Raw genomic sequence first — 21136 nt, 5'->3', positions numbered from 1 at the left:
GAGTCCAAATTCCATAAAAGAAGCACAAAAACAAACATCTAAAACTATCTGAGCTCTGGTCCATGAGGAATTTTCTGGTTGGCAGAGACCCCCCCCCCATAGAACCTATGGGGGGGGTCATGTGCGTGTGGGGTGATCCGGACCGGGCCGGGCTTTATTATCCCGTCATTGATCTGCTCAGAGCAGGAGGTGAAAATAAAGCTTTTTTATTTGGTGCTGCAACATTTATACATAGATGCTTTAAAAACCTGCTGTCCTGATCTGGACCCACCGGACCCGCTAGCACCGTCAGAACAAGTGGCGGCACCGGATCCTCCAGCTCTTAAGGCGGGTCAGGACCCACAGATCTCTGTAAACGGGCTCAGTGCTCACAAATTTAACTTAAAAACAGGAAACGTCTACGGAGACGTCAAAGCTTCAGTCTGAAAGTATTTACATCGTCAGTCAATATCAGCAGCTCTCTATACCTGAAACACGGGGGGGGGGGGGGGGGGGGGGGGCATAGGAACTCTGGGTTAATACATTTCAGAGTAACCCCTTCCTTCCACCAGGGGCGCCGAGGAGCCGGACAGTGAGTGAGCCTGTGGGATGAGACGGCCCTGAAATGCTGGAAAACCCCAAAATATGAGAATCTGCAGCCCCCCCTGTGAAGAGGTGGAGGCAGCCTCCTTCATCATAAACACCAGCTGGTTGCCTGATTTTCTAAAGAAGTGCAGAAGTTCCAAAGCTGTGGTACTACTGAAGTACAAAAATGAATTAGTATGTACAGAAATATACAGCAGTCTGTCTTCTTCACTAAACACTTTGAAAAGTCTTTTCAATTAAAAAAAACTTCAAAAATAGATTCATCTTTGAACAGAAATCTTAAAAATTCAATTAAAAATGAGGATTTGGAAGAAGCTGAAATATTCGCGTGGATCCGATGATGTTCCACGCCAAGCCTCATGGGATGGGGGGGCTCCTCAGTAGAGGTAGGGGACGATCCGGTACGGGACGGTCCGGCAGTACTCGTCCCAGGCGGAACCGTACGTCCTCCTGCAGACGGTGGTGATGCGAGAGTCTCGGTGCACCAGCAGGACCATGAAGTGGATCAGGTAGTGCCACGGCAGCAGGTGGCTGAAGCCTGGGGGGCAGAAGAAAGTCTTGGTCAAGAAGAACCTGTGAGGCAGCCCCCCCCCCCCACCTCAACGTACCACAGGGCAGGGACCACGCCAGCGCCATCATCAGGTCACCCAGGTAATTGGGGTGTCGCACCATGCCCCACCAGCCCGACACCAGCAGACTCCTCCCTGTAGCGGTGGGGATGCTCTTTAGATCTGGGGGGGTGGTACAACAATGCAGTCAGATTGCAGCAGGTGTACAGTCAGCCTTCCCTCTGGGGAGGGGCCACACCTGTCCCAGCAGAGGCTAAGTGCTATGTGGAACAGATCAAATGTTCTCGCTGGGAACCAGACACCCGTCTCTGTTCAGTCCCTTCAGGGGCCACAGGGCTGCTGGAGCCTATCCCAGCAGCTGCTCCAAAAGGGCGGAGCTTCCTCCACCCACCTCAACACCCCAGAACTGGGGAAGAGGCCAGAGCCAGCTAAAGAAGCTCTCTGGAGTGGAAGTTGCTGTGGATCACCTGCTGCTGGAGAACTTTAGACTTTGGGTCAGGCAGGAACCGAAGGTTTGGATGAAACGGAGAAGAACTTACGAGACAGTCTGGGGTCGGACGGGTCTCTCCTGAAACGGTTCTTCTCAGAGTTGGACTTTCTGAAGATGTAATATCCAACCACTGAAAGACGAGTCCCGTGTTTATGCGCAGAAAAAAGAAACCGTAGAGTAGAGACAGTAGATGCAGGTTCTACTCACGCTGGAGCGCCACACTGGCTGCCAGCACTGGGATGTTCAGGGGGGAGGGGTGCTCCACCAGGTAAAACGCCTGCAGGCTGTAGGTGAAGGGGACCCACACAAGGTCCCCAAAGGCCAGCATGAAGCCAAAGCCTTCATGTAGCAGATCCATGGAGGTGAGGACGGCCTCCTGCGGGACACACAGAAGCTTCTGGATGCTGCTCAGAACACACGTGTGTGTGTGTGTGTGTGTGTGTGTGTGTGTGTGTGTGTGTGTGTATATATATATGTGTCAGGAAGCGCCCTGCTCAGGTACCTCGTTCCACAGACTGTCCAGAACGTACAGCAGCTGGAACAAGGTGACTAGGATCATGGGATACGATGGAGCCTGCAGGCCCTGCTGCTTCATCTCAGTCAGCGCCAGGGCAAGGTTGATCAAACACTGAGGAGGAGAAGAGGCGTCACCGAAAAGCCTGCTGGGGGGTCCCGAAGACGAGGATCCAGCGTCAGAACTCACCCATCCGATGAGTCCGGGACGCATCTCACAGAAGAACTTCAGGTCCAGGTTTCTGATGCGAGGGTTGAGCTCACGGCCCTTGGAGAAGTCGCAGACCACATTTCCTGGGGGGGGCAGCACTAGATCATGAAGGGTCCTTCTTTTATGTGAAATGAACTAAAACATGAATCCGCGGCTGTAAGATTTAAGAAAAGGTCCAGAACGGAGTTGCGTGTTCCAAAAACCTAGAACCATGGGATAAGGTCAGGGCGATGTGCGACAGACAGATGACACGTGAGAGTACATGTATGTAACAGACAGATGATACAAGAGAGTACATGTACATGTATGTGACAGACAGATGACACGTTAGAGTACATGTATGTAACAGACAGATGATACAAGAGAGTACATGTACATGTATGTGACAGACAGATGACACGTGAGAGAACATGTATGTAACAGACAGATGATACAAGAGAGTACATGTATATGTATGTAACAGACAGATGACACGTTAGAGTACATGTATGTAACAGACAGATGACACATTAGAGTACATGTATGTGACAGACAGATGACACGCGAGAGAACATGTATGTAACAGACAGATGACATGTTAGAGTACATGTATGTAACAGACAGATGACACGTTAGAGTACATGTATGTAACAGACAGATGACACGTTAGAGTACATGTATGTAACAGACGGATGACACATTAGAGTACATGTATGTGACAGACAGATGACACGTTAGAGTACATGTATGTGACAGACAGATGATACGCGAGAGAACATGTATGTAACAGACAGATGACACATTAGAGTACATGTATGTGACAGACAGATGATACAAGAGAGTACATGTACATGTATGTAACAGACAGATGACACATTAGAGTACAAGTATGTAACAGACAGATGATACAAGAGAGTACATGTACATGTATGTAACAGACCGATGATACAAAAGATTACATGTACATGTATGTAACAGACAGATGACACATTAGAGTACATGTATGTAACAGACAGATGATACGAGAGAGTACATGTACATGTATGTAACAGACAGACACATTAGAGTACATGTATGTAACAGACAGATGATACAAGAGTACATGTACATGTATGTGACAGACAGATGACACACGAGAGAACATGTATGTGACAGACAGATGACACGCGAGAGAACATGTATGTAACAGACAGATGCCACGCGAAAGTACATGTATGTGACAGACACATTGCACGGGAAAGTACATGTATGTAACAGACAGATGAAACAGGAGAGTACATGTATGTGACAGACAGATGACACGCGAGAGTACATGTATGTAATAGACAGATGACACGCGAGAGAACATGTATGTAACAGACAGATGAAATGCGAAAGTACATGTATGTGACAGACAAAATGACACGCGTGAGTACATGTATGTGACAGACAGATGAAACAGGAGAGTACATGTATGTGACAGACAGATGACACGCGAGAGAACATGTATGTAACAGACAGATGACACGCGAGTGTACATGTATGTAATAGACAGATGACACGCGAGAGAACATGTATGTAACAGACAGATGAAATGCGAAAGTACATGTATGTGACAGACAAAATGACACGCGTGAGTACATGTATGTGACAGACAGATGAAACAGGAGAGTACATGTATGTGACAGACAGATGACACGCGAGAGAACATGTATGTAATAGACAGATGACACGCGAGAGAACATGTATGTAACAGACAGATGAAATGCGAAAGTACATGTATGTGACAGACAAAATGACACGCGTGAGTACATGTATGTGACAGACAGATGAAACAGGAGAGTACATGTATGTGACAAACAAATGACACGCGAGAGTACATGTATGTAACAGACAGCAGGGGTTGACATAGCCCAGAAATTTGCACTGGCCCACAGGGCCAGTAGTTTTTGAACGTTACTGGCCCGACACCGCGCAACCCGCCCCCACAGGCGGCACCCAAGCGACGGACCCGCAACTTTGGGGCATGCCCCCCCCAGAAAATTTTAATATGGTTCAATTTGGTGCATTCTGGTGACATCTAGCAGTTATTTCTACACTTTTCAATGACTGAAAATAGAGCATATCAAACTTAAATCTGCTCTAGTCTGTTTCAGATTGAAGAGAGCACTCCAGTGTAGTAGGAAACACTAGTTAAGAAGTTTTCATGCTGCTTCTAATCACTGCAGAGGCAGAGAAGACTAATATGTAAACAAAGCTCCTTCTTTGTCACATTAAAGCAACTTTCCTTCGTTCTATCATGCTGCCTCATCATCACTTTATTGTTTTTGGAAAGAATTGGTGTGTCCCCCACCCTTTATTTTTGAAGCACCATTTAGATTCCTGAACCGTTTAAAAGTACTGGAGAAGCTACATTAAGCAATGTTGAAATTAAACAGCATTTTATTTCCCTAATGGAACGTATCGGTTAAGGCACATTCATTCTTTGTTTTTCTTATACTGAAAAATATTTTGTTGTGGAAATCAGACAATGCTGACTGTACTTTCTACATTTTAACTTACCAAAATAAAAGCACTATGAATTTGCTTTGGTAAACGCAACTTATATATGAGATACAGTTGAAGTGCTTAACATTATGATCATTAAACAAACTGAATTTGACCATTTTATTACAGTGGAAGACATTAAAATTCAGGTAGAGTTTTTTCAAAGTCATATTTAAAGAAAAAAAGAAAGAAAATATGTTTTGGTAAAATATCAGGATACGTATCGTATCGCCAGACTCTTGCCAATACACACCCCTATTAAATATCTTGCTGTCCATACAACTAATTCCACCCAAGGACACTTTACAAAACAAAGTTTAAAAAAGACATTAAAAGCACAATAAAAATTAGGCCTGCACAATATACCGCAAATTTATCGTTATCGCAATATCCAGCTCTGCAATATGCATATCGCAAAAGACGGTGAATATCGCAATAAATCATAAACCCAAAATGTGTTAAAACAATGTTATGGCAGCTTGAAGCATTTAACGCATCAAATAAATCCGTTTATGTTTTGACCAATCAGATGGACGCCTACCCATTCTTTACCAATCAGATGGAGGCCTATTATGTTAGACCAGGGGTCGGGAACCTTTTTGGCCAAGAGAGCCATAAACGCCACATATTTTTAAATGTAATTTCGAAAGAGCCATACAATAATGTAGTGTCCTTTTCCCACACTGAGACTTAACCTCTTTTAAGGTTCTTTATTCTGGTTAATGCAGGCTGTAACAAATGCCGTAAATTAATTCAGCAGCTCCTAATCTCTCCCGCCGAGACGAGAGCGCTTCTCCCAACTTTATATTCCCCCCTCCCGCTCCAGCCCTCCCATTTCCCTTATTCGGCCCATAGCTGAACCCCATTGGTCCAAATTAACTAACAGGCTGAGCGACAGAACTAAGAGCCAATCAGATCTCTGCTTGATGCGTTCAAGGAACTCCAGAACTTTTAACGCGGCCCGACAGCCAAGTTAAACTCAGTCCGCGACAATATGTTTAAAACTAAATATTCAAGTGAATGTGTGCATTTGATATAATTTCAACACTTTTAAAGGACAATAAGTCTGTGGATTATTTTTAATAACATTGTTATGCTGTTGCTAATAAATGATGAGTATTTCTCTTGGTAGTTTTGCTGATGGTCTAGTCTGGTTGATACGTGGTGAGTTTCTGCTTCATGCAGGCGTTGATACTTTAAACGTGATCGTAGGTCTGAATGTTCTGTAGATGTGAGACAGACTGATCACATGCAGACGCGGAGACAAACACACACTCACTCGCTGCAGTGAGTGACTGGCAGCAGGTTTTATGTTTTTACAATCCCTGCGCGGTTCACCTTACTGACCGAGCCCACAACTCCACCCTCACCCTCTGCTTTCTCCCTCTCAGTCACATCCCGTCCCCGCTACTGCGCGCTCTTTCTCAGAGACGGGGGCGCGCAGTTTTAGGCACGGCAATTCACAGGTTTCCAGCTGGTACAAACTCTGTGAAATAATAGATAATAGTAAAGTGATAATGCTGGCGCAGATCCTTCTCTCCAAGCACCGCTACTACTGTGCGCCTCTGGCATCGCATCGCGCCCGGGAAGGACTGGTCTAATGAAAAAGAAAAAATTAAAAATGTGTCTGCGAGCCACATCTGACCATCAAAAGAGCCATATATGGCTCGCGAGCCATAGGTTCCCGACCCCTGTGTTAGACGATTGACACCTATGTCGATGAGGGTCATTTGGAGTATAATTTTTAAACTGTTGCAATGAAATGGGAATGATGTTTTTGGTTATTTTTCTATTTGTTTATATACCGCAAATTATATTGTTATCGCCATATTGATCACTTATATCGCATATCGCAAGTTTTCTTCATATCGTGCAGCCCTAATAAAAATAATAAATAAAATAAAAAAATGAATCAGGATGGGAAGGCAGAAATGAACAGATGGGTTTTGAGTTTAGATCTGAAAGTAGGAAGAGAGTCTATGTTACGGAGATCAGGAGGGAGGGCCGAGCCAAGCAGCTGAAGGCTCGGCTTCCCATGGTGACGAGTCGGGCCGGAGGGACAGAGAGCTGAACAGAGGAGGAGGACCGAAGAGAACGAGAGGGGGTTTTAATATGGATGAGGTCGGAGAGATAAGGAGAAGCCAGGTTATGGAGGGCGTTAAAGGTGAACAGGAGGAGTTTGAATTGGATTCTGGAGGTTATGGGGAGCCAGGGCAGCTGGTGGAGAACCGGGGTGATATGACTGAAGGAGGGGGTTCTGGAGATGATTCGGGCAGCTGAGTTCTGGACCAATTGGAGCTTATTGAGGGTTTTTTGGGGGAGGTCAAAGAGGAGAGAATTACAATAATCTAAACAGGAAGTGACCAGACTGTGAACCAGGATAGAAGCAGAGGGGACAGTGAGGGAGGGGCGTAGACGATTAATGTTACGTAGATGGAATTGGGCTGACCGAGTAATGTTATTGATGTGGGACTGAAAAGATAAGGAGCTATCTAGGATGACACCCAGACTCTTCACCTGAGAGGAGGGGGAGACAGAAGATGAATCAATGGAAAGAGTAAGACTTGTGGCTTTGGAGAGGGTGGATTTGGAACCAACGAGAAGTAGCTCGGTTTATCACTATTGAGTTTGAGAAGGTTTAAGGTGAACCAGTTTTTGATTTCAGATAGACATGAGTGGAGGGAGGAGGGTGGAAGAGAGGAGTCAGGTTTAGTGGATACATAGAGCTGGGTGTCATCCGCAAAACAGTGAAAATTAACATTAAATTTACGGAAGATATTGCCAAGGGGAAGAAGATAAGTAATGAAAAGAAGGGGACCAAGGACAGAACCTTGGGGGACACCAGAAGAGACAGAGGAAGGCTGAGATTTAAATGATTTAAGCTGGATGAATTGGGTTCGGTCAGAGAGGTAGGATTGAAACCAACGGAGGGGGGTGGAGGTGATGCAGGGGGAGGAGAGCCTTTGGAGGAGGATGGAGTGAGAAATGGTATCAAAGGCTGCACTCAGGTCAAGGAGGATGAGGATGGTGAGGAGCCCAGAATCAGCTGCAATGAAAAGATCATTGGTGATATTCAGGAGAGCAGCCTCAGTGCTGAAACCATACTGAAAAGGTTCCAGAAGATTATTGTTTCAGATGATCATAGAGTTGAGAGGCGACTATTTTCTCTAGAATTTTGGAAATGAAGGGAAGGTTGGAAATTGGACGGAGATTATTGAATAAGTTGGGATCTGAACCGGGTTTTCAGGATGGGTTTAAAAAGTGATGGGACAGTACCAGATGAGAGTGACCAGTGAATAATGGCAGTAATGAGCGGAAGGAGAGATGGGAGGCAGGCTATAACTAAAGATGTTGGGAGGGGATCAAGAGAACAGGTGGTCGGTTTGGATTTAAGGATGACAGAGGAAATGTCCTCGTGGTCAGGCAGGCAGTTGAAAGGAGGAAAACATATGATTGAGGGGAAAAGAGTCAGGGATGGGAGGGAAGAGAGAAGAGCTAAGCTGTTGGTGGATGACATGAATTTTCTGGTCAAAAAATGACATGAGGGAGTTACAGGTTTCAGTGGAAAAGAAATGGGGAGGGAGAGAGTCAGGGGGGTTGAAGATAGTGTTCATCAGGGAAAAGAGAGTTTTTGAGTTGCCTTTGTTTGTGGAGACGAGTTCAGAAAAATAGTTTGTTTTTGTGGTAGAAACCAGGTCCTTATACTGTGTGAGATGTGATTTATAGATTTCTTTGTGAACAGTTAAGCCAGTTCTTTTATAGAGTCGCTCTAGCTGGCGACCTTTGGCTTTCATGTGACGGAGCTCTGGGGTGAACCAGGGGGCAGATTTGGAGAAGGAGACAGGGCGAGCTGGTTAAGAGAATCAGAAAGAAGGTTGTTGTAAGAGGAGACGAGTTCATCAGGGTTTGGTGTGTTAGGGATTGGAATATCACGTATGAGTGAGGAAAGTGCGTTCACATTGATGTTTTTGACATTATGAAAAGAGATGAGGCGGGAGGGTTTAGTGACAGATAAAGTGATGGAGATGTTAAATGATACAAGAAAATGATCAGTTACATGATAGATAGTTTTATTTGTATGTAAGATAATTGTTGCAATTTTTTTATGTTGTTTTCTTCTCTTTCTTTGCACCTATGTGGGACCGTTTGCAATTTCATTGTACTGTTGTACCAAGTGTGACTGTACAATGACAAGTTTTATCTTATCTCATCACATCTCTTAAAAGGTTGTGCAACAAAATATAAAGCTATGGGTACCATCGTTTTTGTCCAGCCCTATTTCATTTGTTTGTTTGTTTTAAATAATTCTGTTAATCAACAACTCAAAAGTAATGGCTAATTTTGATTATTTAATTTTCAATAAATTTTAATTTATTGTTACTTTGGAATGTTTCACGTCATTTCAGTGAACATTGTGGACTTTCTATCTTCAACTGAGGGGGACCAACTATTTGTCCACCACTGTATGTAAACAGACAGATGACACGTGAGAGTACATGTATGAAACTGTAATGGAGAACGGCGTTCTGCGGGGACAGATTCAGCCTTTGCAGACGCCGTCATCACCTACAGTCTCTATTGACATGAGAGCGGACCGCAGTGACTATCCAGCGTCCAGATCACGTGCTTCTGTTTCTGCACGCACTCCAGTATCAGTGATGAAAGTCAGGCAAGGAAAAAATCCCTGAACTTTTCTTTGAGCGATATGGCGGGCACAGAGCGAAATTTTGGAAAAATACGTGGTCTTAGATGCATTCTGGTGCATTCTGGCAGCTAGTTATTCACTTCTTTATCAAGAAACTAAGACTAATTGGAGCATCATGATTTGTCATTCAAACCCCTAGTTTGACTCTCCATTAAGGACTTGCTGGTCCTAAAAAAGAATTTGGAAAATTGCTCAAAGTAACACAATCCTACAATCTACGCTTTTCCTTAAAGCTGCAAAACATACAATTGCTAAAATATAGTAACATCAAAGCCCCAAATGGCAAAAAGAACACCAGTAACTATGATATTCTATGAAAATACCTCAGTTATTTATACATTATTTCTGCTTTAGAAATGACTGATGTACAACATCCACTTGCACTGTTTTCTCAAACTATAATTACATCAAAATATGGGATCTGCTTTAAACTATAATTCTATAACATAATACATCAATTCTTTAACACCAATACTAAGTAATCTGGGAAATATCAAAACAAACATACAAACTAAACTAAACATTGTAAACATTATTTTTTAAGGGAGTGCGGGTCCAAACCATCAAATACTTATAATTAATGTTAACTATACTGAACTAAATCATGGTAATTAGGAAATACAAATAAATTAGATAGAGAAATGTATTCAAAATAAAAACTGAAACTCAAAACTAAAATTGAAATTATTTCAAAATGTGGTTTTGAGATTATTTTACACAAAAAAGTATTTGACCTACACTACCTTAAAAATCTTTTTTTTCCAGCCAAGACCACTTCAATTTGTTTTTTATCGTCTTCTCACAACTGAGGTCGTGACCACGCTCAATAATGACGATGCCTGCCATTATTTTAACACAAATTTGATCGCAAACTCTTCAGATGTGTTTGTGAAAGTTTAGCGTGGGTCCGCCAGTTTTGGTCTCTAGGGAAGCAAGTCACGCTGACCACGTGGTGCAGACAGAGCCAATCAGACCCGTCGACGCATCCGAAAGCAACTAAAACGTCCCGTCATTGGTCAATTAGGCCGGGAAGACGAAAGATGGCCACGACCATAGAGGAAGCGATCTGCGGAGAAATATAGAAAATAAAGCTAAAATTAGCTGATTTCAGACCATTTTCTAATCCGGAAAGCGATTTGTCCGTAGAGATCAGGTCTTTATTTCCCGGAAAGTACGTTCGGTTTGCTCAAAAACCCGGATTTCCGGGAATTCCCGGAAGACTTTCATCACTGCAGTATGCAGACGGTCAAACAAATCAATCTTCACGAACTCCAACCCATCGTACCATCAGATTTCCTCAGCACCGAGTGTTCGGCGAGGGCCTTGACCCCTAACCCCCACGTCCAGATCATCATCTTCTCACCGAGCCAAAGCTCACTCACCTGAGTTTCCCCCCACCGCCAGCTCCTCAGGGGCAGCATGGCCAGAACGCACGTACAGGAAGAGGCCCAGCAGCACGGACAACAGGAAGGAGGCGGCGGCCAGCTGCAGAAAGTGGCTGTGGATGTAGGTGAGGTCAGCGCCCAGGTACACTGCTGCCGCCACCGCTGCAGCTGAGGCGGCGGTGGCGAAGAAGCCTGCAGGACACAGAATCATTCACTGCTCAGGGAGACGGGACCATACATGGAGGTTCTGATGCACCAGGAGGTTCTGATGCGCCAGGAGGTTCTGATGCGCCAGGAGGTTCTGATGCGCCAGGAGGTTCTGATACAGAACCGACAAACCACCCCGTCTGGACCTCTGCCATCGTTGTCCGTCTGAAAACGTTCATGACAGCTGGCCCCGCCCCATAAACTGCAGTCGCTGCCGTCAGACGTACCGTTGGTTCTGTACTTCAGCCTCTGTCCGGACCGCAGCGGCACGCCTTCACTCAGCTGCAGAGACACAAACCGGAGAAAACGCTGGTAAAGTTTCACATCCTCTATGGTCCCAAACCGATTCGAACCCATCAACCACTCACGGAACCAGAGAACCGAGGCAACACCCCGAGTCAGGTGAGACGAGGTAAAACAGGAAGTCGTGGGAGGGTGGGGTGGGGCCTGGGGCCAGATCGGGGGAAACCAAAAAACTCAAGAACTTTGATGAGGAACTCAAGCGGACACAGAAACAAACATCACATCAGGATTGGCCTGAATGCCCTGGACAAAGTTAGAAAAAGTTCTAAAGATTCTGTCTAATGATCCAAATGTGAGGAAAATGAGGCACTGAAGCGGTTCTGTCTGAAAAGCCTCCAGTAAAGCGTGCAGTTCTTTCACTGTTGTCATTCCGTTTTCACACCAACATCAGCTGATCTACAAACTCTAAAGGACATCCCAGAATTTCTTCAACTGCTGACACCACAGAGGAAATCATGTGGATATAGAAAAATAAACTTCCTGGTTGAATGAACGTCAAGATGAAAACAAAAAACAAAAACAGCTGCTACCCTTTTTTTGGTAGCGTTGCAGGTTGCGCTGGGCTCAGGCATATGGCCTGCGTCCAGCTGCAAGACCTCAGTCAACTTCTGGAAATGTTGGAGATGGACTGGAACTAGGGTTGGGCGATGTCCCCTAATTTGGCCGTTGACGATGTTTGCTGTCAACCATCGGGATGGACGATGACATCGTCGGGGGGGGGGGGGGGGGGGGGTATTTTTACATTTTTCGTTCTTATATAACTGCTATTCGTTATTTTGCTTTTTTCATTTTATTTCCCAACTAATGACTAATCCGCGATGATCCAGTATAAACTGAGGGAAGTGACTTTAACAGAAAAAGTAACAAGCAAGATAGAAAATTAGTGTAGTCGCTCCCGCACTTAATTAGTGAAGTGGACCGGCGGAGCGCAGACTTAAAGCTTTGTGTTTGATGGGAAGGGGGGGGGGGGGGGGGTACATGAGCGGTATGTGTGGGAGATTTTTTTTTTTTTCAAATTTATTTTTTATTGAAAAAGCACAGGATAAATTGTACATTGTTTTGACGTGTCACAATGTTCATGCTTTCTCAGTTTTTTAATTGAAAAACAAAAAAAACAAAATAATAATAAATAAAAAAGGAACATGTGAGGAAGCAGGGAGTTTCAAAACATAAATGATATGACATGATTTCAGATGAAATCTGATCTTACCGACTTATATTCTGTCCATATAGACCAAGTAGGGGGTCTAAGGGCAGGGATGCCAGTATAGCTTAGTCAGTTTGTTAGTTCATTTGAGTATTTTTCTATTGAACTCTTTGTATTCGTGATCCTTTTGATTTCATGTTTTACTTCGAAGCCCATCGAGACGACTGTTGTTGTGATTTTGGGCTATACAAATAAATTGAATTGAATTGAATTGAAGTAGCGTAAAAAGCATCCAGCCGTATTTGTAAAGAGTGTGAGATTCTTTCCATTATGTAAATTCTTTGTACCACATCAATCCAGTCCTCTGTCGTTGGTTGTTCAGGTTTAAGCCATTTTCTGGTTATTGCTTTCTTACTGGCTGTCATGAGAATGTAGAGTAGTTTCTTATTTTTGTTGTCTAGGCCATCAATTTTACTCAAAAACAGACTTTCAAAAGACAAGGGGAAAACAATAGAAAACACATTTTGCAGATGTTCATGTATGTCAGACCAATACTTCTTGATAATCACACAGTCCCAAAATATATGGAGTGTGGGAGATTTAAGACTGCGATCCGTCCCGCAGCTCTAGGGGTACAAGCAACCGAACTCAGAACCGGGTCTAAAAGTGTGTCTGAGCACAGCTCGGATCGTCAGCAGACACACAGCGGTTTGAGCATCAAAGCAGAAATGTCGCTCAGTCCTTAGAAAACATTCAAACAATCACGCCGATTTGTGTTTCCAGTCGTGTCCCGACTAAATAAAGGCTGATGTTATTCTTACATGTTTACGTGCAGCCAGCAAGCAGCACCACCCAAAGCTAATGTTGTTAGCCCGTGTTAGCATACTGCTAATCCTGGCTCCGTTCAGAATAAGCTCTGACCACACGGATTAAAATTCAAATGATGAGCGAACAGGTGTTTCATAATAACCGTAACATTATTAAAAGCACGTTTAGAAGATCGTCTCGTATTTTACCGAGCTGACATGTCGATGTATATAACCGCTCGGTGCTGTTATCGTTTTGTATTGAATTGTTACATACAATAAAGTTTGGAAAAAAAGCCGCTCGGCGGAAGTTGTATCCCCTTCCGGTTTTCAAACTGCGCATGTGCGAATGATTTATTCCGACCGAAATTGTGACCTTAGTGAACGTTTGTTATATTCTGAAAACATTTTTCTGGGCCCATGTACACGGTTGGATTCTAATCCGACCATTGATCCCATCAAGATATTTTGTACATGTAACCGCGGCTTATGATGTCGACACGCAACGTGGCGGGGGCGTGGCATCACGATGGTGGTCTCTCCATCGGGATGTCAGTCATCCATCACGATGGACGATGATATCGTCCATCGGCACAACCCTAACTGGAACTTCACCTCCCCTTGTGGGATTCATAAAGTAGAATTGAATTGAAAAGAAGACTAGATGTCTGTTACTATGACAACCAGATGTTTGGGTGCAGAGTCAGGATCTGTGCAGCTCCGTGTCTGCGGGACTCAGAACCACCTCAGAAAAGTCAAACATTTGTTCCTGCAGATTCTTCAGAACATCGGCTCCACTCGGCCTGATCGTGTCTGGAAGCCGCTGGACAAACGTCCTGACACGGATACTGGAACCACTGCTCACCTTTCCAACAGGTAAAACGTAGAGCAGAGCCTGGAACAAGATCCACAGGAAGACCAAGCCCACAGCCTGCGGGTCCCACAAGCTCTCCAGGGGGGGCAGAGGCGGGGGGAAGTTAGTCAGGCTGGGGTCCTTCAGTCCAGCTTGAAGGAGGACAAACAGAACCCAAACAGGCAGGAACAGCAGCCAGAACACGGAACCTGGATGAGGGAGGACAGCCAAGTCAGGTCCACCCCCCCCATGAAGACGTGACTTTCTTTACAGCTGAAAGTTGAGTTTTAACCCCCCCCATGGAGGCTGGTTGATGTGCACATCTGAAACCAGGAGTCATGTGACACAAAGTTCATCCGTTTCCCCTCACAGAGCGCTACCCAGAAGGTCCCTCACCCATCTTTCCTCGGTAGTCCGGCGGGACGGGAACCGGAGCTGCAGGACCCTCCTCAGACCTTTTCTCCTGCGGCTGTTGAAGTCTGGCCTCGGGGGCTGCGTCCTCCCTCCTGCGGCGCAGGTTATAACGGCTTTGGCTCCTGTCAGGCTCCGCCTCTGCCCTCTGAAGCAAGGACAGAGAAACAGGACGCTGCAGGACACGTGGGGCGAAAACAGGACGACCTTTGACCCTTCTGTGCCATCAAACAGCTGCTCGGGTCTGAATCACATGACCACAGCCAGGTACTGTGTGTGGGGGGTTATAGAAGGAAAATGTTTACGTTCTATGTATTCTTTGCTGTTCCTGTCAGAGTTCCACTGTTCTACGGTGATCCCTGCTGCTTCTTCAAAAGGTTCTTTAAATTTATTCCGTACAGACGCCCGGTTCCATGCGGATGCCTTACCTTGCTGTCGGCGTTGTTGTCTTTGTCCTGTGTCTTGTTGCTGTTCTGGTCTCCTTTGTTTAGCTGCTGTAAAGCAAAGCAGAGGTTAAATGTTGGGAAAACATTGGAGGACGGTTCTGCAACAGGAGAGGCTGTGGAACCAAGATAGGTGAACATCCGGATTGTTAGACACTAGGGCTGCACGATATGAGGAAAACTCGCGATATGCGATATTAGTGATTAATATTGCGATAACGATATAATTTGCGGTATATAAACAAATAGCAAAACAACCAAAAACATCATTTCCATTTCACTGCAACAGTTTAAAAGTTATACTCCAAATGACCCTTGTCGACATAGGAGGCAAACATCAAACATAAAAGGGCTCATCTGATTGATCAACAACGTTAACGGGTCCTTCCGATTGGTTAAACGCATAAATGGATTTATTTGATTCATTAAATACTTCAAGCTGCCGTGAGTTTGTTTTAGCACATTTAAGCTAACCATTTATTGCGATTTTCGCCGTCTTTTGCGGTATGCATATTGCACAGCTTGATGTTGCGATAACGATAAATTTGCGGTATTGTGCAGGCCTATTGGACAGTATTTTTACAAACTGACTTTTAAGGTTTGGCAGATAAATACAGTAGAAAGAAAGATACTTCTTAAATATAATTGCAGTAATCCTCTGTGTTGGCAACTTTATTAGCACGTCCTTGTAACGCTGGATACGTTGTCGTATGCTAGGCAGAACAGGTTTGGAACGTGGAATTAAACTGGTTTCTTTTCATTGTCGTCCGTTTTTTCACATTTGTGTTTGGTTGGCTTTGATAGCTTAGAGGTTTCTGTTAAGGGTTTCCGCTTTAAAGTCATGGAAAAGAACTAAACACGCGACGACGGAAAACGTCTCCACACGCATGAGGATAGTTACAGACATGGAGGACAGAACCTGAGAGTTTCAAAATAAAACTTCCTTCAGAATTCAATCCTAGCTAAAATGTTTGTTACAATGGAATAGAGCGACACAGGTGTATGGTTGGGGGGGGGGGCGCACGTTTCAGACCATCTGACCTCTGTATTTCTGGTTTCTGCCCCGAGCTGCAGAAGGAACAGCTGAATCTCAGAAAAACAATCTGACCACAAAACGGGTTTGGGTCCCACATGAGAGAAAAGAAACAATAAAATCAGATTCTCCGTTTTTTCTCTCTCACCATCTTTAGCTTTCAAACCCAAAGTCCCCGACCAGAGAACTTACCGGCGGGCTGAGGCTGCCCTCCATGCCGTCTTTCACCTTTGCATCCCTGTCAGAGGGGGGGGGCTTCTCTGCTACCGCTGAACGAGAGGATGAACGGCGAGTGGTCCTCGCAGGAGAGCGCGAGCGGCTGCGACGGCGTCCCGGCGACCGAGAACGGGAGCGAGTGCGGTTCTGGAAAGACGAGATATTCTAAAAGAAACAAGGGCGTCAGGTGAGGAGATGACTGAAAAATTCCCATAAACATGCTGAGCACAAACTCCCACCATGACGTCCTGCTCCTTGAGCTCCAGCTCCGTCTTGTCCTTGTAGATGACAGTGTACAGCCGGCTGGCGGCGTCAAAGCTCAGCACTTGAACCTCGTAGTACAGCGAGCTACCGGGCCAGCGGCCCATCACTTTGTCCCCTTCCTGGAACCTGGCAGTGGGCATCCTAACAAGAGTGAGGGGCGTGAGGGGAAGCAGAGGAAAGAGGCCTGACAGGAGACTGCAGCCACATGGACCAGACACTGCAGAAACACCACGTGGGGACTGGAACGCGTTTGGAAGCTGGACATTTAAAAAGGTTCAGGCTGAGCAGCTTAAGGTTCCTGCTGAGCTTCAGGAGCAAAAACAGATGGAATCCGTAAAAGAAGCTGCTAGTTTATGATAAACAGAAACATCCTCAGACGCTGCCTGAGACGTCTGTCTGATTCACCTCATTCCCAAAACCACCACAAGCAAATGTCCAGAGAGTTCCTGTCTAAGCTACCTCCAGCTTTAGAAGTCCAAACTAAAGGGGAACGTCCAAAAAACAATGGGGGGGGGGGGGGCACAGCTGTTTCAGCATTATCCCCCCCCCCCCCCCCCCAAAAAAAGCAACAAAAAAAAAACTGCTGACGGGTCTGTCCCGCGTCACACAAAGGGGGACAGTGACAATTCTGAAACAGAAAACACACACGGTGCAAAACATTTACCTTCCACAATCCCATGTCGACTCAACCGACCTTCAAAATAAAGTTCTACGCTAAACCTCCGCATTTCAGAATAAAAGCTTTACACTGAAAGACACCAAAAACGGACCATTCAAAACAAAGATCCGGTTCTAAGTCACCGGTAGCTCCTCGAGATGCAACGGACACACCCAAAGAGAGCGCGCGCTCTGTCTGTCACACCGGACCCCGCACGCTTAACGGCGCCGGTTCACGGAAAATCTGAGGTGCTACGGGAGATCAGCCGACCTCAACCCTTAAAGACATATTTTTTACTGCAATCCATAAGCCAAAAAATGTGCGTGTAATTAAATTACATCCCAACAGTTCAAACCAACAACAAGGCGCTACAAGGATTTCACATTTGAACGAGTCAACAGGTTCATTTGGTCCATTTGGATTGTGAGGTTTCTGACAGCAGGTTGCAGATCGTGAGCGCCAAAAGCTCTGCGTGTTTCTTTAACTGAACCTTCATCCGTCCTGATGCAGCAGGACGGAAAGGAGGGAAAACGTCATGCGTTCAAACCGACAACAAACCAAACCGGCCGCCGAACAAACTACACGCGCGCGCACGACACCACCGAGACGTCAACCCTTCAGAGAACGCGTGAAAACAACGAATAAACCTGTTTCTGGACAGTAGAACCCTCCATGTTCTACATTTCTGGATATTTCAGTTACAGGCGCCGTCTAAACTCTGGCTCGCCTTCAGTTGCACATATGAAAGCAGATCAGGCTGTTTACGGTTCAGATTAAAGTGTCTACAACTCTCCGGAAACATCCAGGATGAATAAACGCGGTAACCTAACGTCTGGGAAGCGAACCCACATCCCTATTTTACTTTGATCTCAACTTGAAACCATCTATGTTTTCAGGAACTAGACGCATGCCACAGCGCTGTTGATAAGCTAGCTTCGGCTAAGCCTTGATTTGCCAACAACGAAGCCGGTGTAGCGGTTCAGCGGCGGGAACATGTTCTCACCTGTTTTCCTGGATTAATTCCAAAAAGTTAAATTCAAAACAAATCCCGCGGAGGATTACAAAATAAAAATAAACTGGCTTTGAATGTGTTAAAAGAACAGTTTCAAAGATTTGACGTAGAGCTCGATCTCCCTCCCTCTCTGGGTAAAACCCACTACTGACAAGAAGGCGCGAAGCCCTCCGATTGGGCGGCCGAGCATTCAATTTTAACGGATCTTTGCTCTCATTGGTTGATGGCAAAACGTCATCATACAGTGATTGGTTGTTTAGGAGCAGCAAGCGCCTTGTTTACTGGTGTCAATTTACCGTCAGTCAAAAGGGTTTAAGCGAAAAAGTGTTAACCTCATCACCTCCCTCCCCCCGCATCCCGTCCGCGAGCTAAAATAGGACGAAGAGGTCGGATGGATTCAGAAAGAAGGACGTCACTGAAAAATATTAAATGAACACAAAAAATAGGAAAGGACTTCACACCTACATAAAATTAGTTTCTAAATAATTACACTTATCTTTTCAACATAAATATTCACAAAATAAATATTTTAAAACTGAGATATGAAAAAATAAATAAAGTTAATCTGTATAAGCAGTAGAAGTAAATATGTCAATTTACAACATGGTGAACAATTAAAAGTTAAAGTAATATGTTTGGCTTGGAGGACATGTTTATACCTGGGGGGGTCTCCATGATCTGCTTGTTTGATCTGAGGTACTTCAGAAAGCTACATTTATGTTTAAAAAGAACCTTTTAAATGTATTTATAATCAAATAAAACCAAACAAGAACCATTCTTCTCCTCATGATGTGTTACCCCCCCCCCCCTTGTGCAGTTTTGTGGTGGTCTTGAAGAATGAATGGGTAAAAATGACATCCAGAAAACGGTTGATCTTTACATCTGTTCTGTCAGAGGATTTCTCTGAGACACAGAGACGAGAGAGCTTGTGTCCTGGTAAGAAGGTGTTGGAGAACCTGGAGAGTTTACGGAACATCATGGAAGTGTCTTCATCCAGTATGTCCGCTAGGTTGTGCTGTCCGGTTCTCTGCCAGAGGCCTTCAGAACCCGTCAAACTTTCAGAACCTGTCAAACATTCAGAACCTGTCAAACTTTCAGAACCCTTCAATCCTTTAGAACCTGTCAAACATTCAGAACCTGTCAAACATTCAGAACTCACAAAGCAGACTGTTGGACTGGCCGATACAATTTCCAGTCTGACACCAAGACGGAGCTCTGTGATTGGACGGAATGCTGCATTTCCTCTGTGAGATAAACAAAGTTGGAAATGTGTTTATCTCAGTCCCTTTATCCCTTGTGCTATCCTAGCGACTTTACCATTGGGAGGTGGGTCATCTAGACCCACTAGACAGTGCTCTGAACCTTTTTTCTTCAATGATTTGTGATCTTCACTGGTGTCCATGGATTACAGGAAATCTTTCCACCTTTATCCACCTTTGTCATGGTAGGGACAACACGTCAATGGAAGGGGGGGGGGGGGTCATAGGATAGCACAAGGGTTAAAACATGTCTGCATTTTTAAGCAAATGATTATGACCCCTGGTGCAATTCCCTTTTTTTTCTTACTTTAAGCTTTAGTAAATATGAGACAAGTTTAATTTGTACATACTTTTCCTTCTCTACATCTAGTTGTGATGCTGCAACATTGAAATTTCCCCGTTGTGGGGCAAATAACGGATCATCTTATCTTCTATTGAAATGTAATGAAAGTGCAAGAATCCTCCAGGGCTGATTTTCTACAGCGCAACAACCTGAATGAGAACCTGTGTATTCAGTCACGACTGTTTCTGCACATCAGACGTATGTAAACAGAACCACTTGATGCATCCGTTCACCACAAAACATCCTCACCTGATGGATGTGAGATGAACAGAATGGTCAATGGTGCATACTTCTATCGCGCTTTTCTACCTTCTTTGAAGGCCCAAAGCGCTTTTCCGTCACACACACATTCACCCATAAACACACATTTACCATATACTCAAGATTGCTTCATAGTACTTTCTGCTGAGGAAGATCATGATTGCAAACATTAGATTTTTATTTTCAGTGTTTTGAGGATCCTGCTCCGTGGAGGTGCATTATGGGAGTATGTGTTCTATGCTTTGCTTGTGGTTGTCCAGTGTTTCAGCGTTTAGTGTTGTTGGTTGAACATTATCACATACAGTGGTGGACAAAATAGTTTGTACCCCTCAGTTAACGAAAGAAAGTCCACAATTTTCACTGAAATGACTTGAAACGTAAAAAAGTAACAATAAATTACAATTTATTGAAAATTAAATAATCAAAATCGGCCATTACTTTTGAGTTGTTGATTAACAGAATTATTTAAAAGTACAAACTAATGAAATAGGGCTGGACAAAAATGATGGTACCTCCATAAAAGACTGAGAACTAATTGTCCAGGAGGTCATGATGAACTCAGGTTTGTCCTTTCATTGACATCACAGCTGTTTTCAAACCCATAATCAGTCAGTCTGCCTATTTAAAGGGAGACAAATAGTGAAAAGGTGTGAACCAGACTGAACATGGACAACAGAAAGCCAAGGAGAGAATTGTCCCAGGACATTAGAAACACAATTATAGACAAACCTGGTAAAGGTAAAGGCTATAAAACCATCTCTAAGCAGCTTGGAGTTCCTGTGACCACAGTGGCACATATTATTCAGAAGTTTAAGACCCACAGGACAGTAGCCAACCTCCCTGGACGATGGAAGAGGAACATTGATGAGAAATGGAGGAGACGGATAGTTGGAACTGTCTCCAAAGAGCCCAGAACAACCTCCAAAGACATTAAAGGTGAACTCCTAGATCAAGGTA

At 44.5% G+C, this 21136-nt stretch overlaps 1 protein-coding gene across 6 annotated transcripts; it reads right to left on the bottom strand.

Annotated features, from left to right (window-relative positions):
- Positions 1-190: 190 nt before the first annotated feature.
- Positions 191-18483, bottom strand: lbr (lamin B receptor). 6 transcript variants are annotated; one of them, XM_023953020.2, is made up of 14 exons: positions 18308-18483; positions 16622-16787; positions 16359-16547; positions 15119-15184; positions 14676-14838; positions 14292-14488; positions 11398-11452; positions 10961-11155; positions 2348-2451; positions 2147-2272; positions 1852-2020; positions 1694-1774; positions 1194-1316; positions 191-1123 (listed from the first exon to the last, which is right to left on the bottom strand). In XM_023953020.2, the coding sequence occupies exons 2-14, from the start codon at positions 16784-16786 to the stop codon at positions 963-965; spliced, it is 1794 nt and encodes a 597-aa protein (XP_023808788.1). In that variant the 5' UTR covers position 16787; positions 18308-18483; the 3' UTR covers positions 191-962. The 6 variants fall into 6 exon arrangements, with proteins under 6 accessions (XP_023808788.1, XP_023808786.1, XP_023808789.1 ...); XM_023953018.2 differs by having other exon boundaries at positions 14676-14865; positions 18308-18482; XM_023953021.2 differs by having other exon boundaries at positions 15119-15181; positions 18308-18482.
- Between the last annotated feature and the right edge of the window lie 2653 nt (positions 18484-21136).

Source organism: Oryzias latipes, chromosome 24, assembly GCF_053564925.1.
Source record: "Oryzias latipes strain Hd-rR chromosome 24, Olatipes_Hd-rR_3.1".
Taxonomy (NCBI): Eukaryota; Metazoa; Chordata; class Actinopteri; order Beloniformes; family Adrianichthyidae; genus Oryzias; species Oryzias latipes.
The sequence above is the reverse complement of the archived record's forward strand: the minus strand, read 5'-3'. Positions and strand labels throughout refer to the sequence as shown.

Excerpts from the sequence above, each read along its gene's own strand:
- lbr (XM_023953018.2), bottom strand. The coding sequence starts at position 16,786 with ATGCCCACTGCCAGGTTCCAGGAAGGGGACAAAGTGATGGGCCGCTGG. Across the intron at positions 15,185-16,358 it reads AGGGCAGCCTCAGCCCGCCG|CAGCTAAACAAAGGAGACCA; the intron begins GTAAGTTCTCTG and ends TTTGCTTTACAG. Across the intron at positions 2,273-2,347 it reads GTCCCGGACTCATCGGATGG|TGTTTGATCAACCTTGCCCT; the intron begins GTGAGTTCTGAC and ends TCTCCTCCTCAG.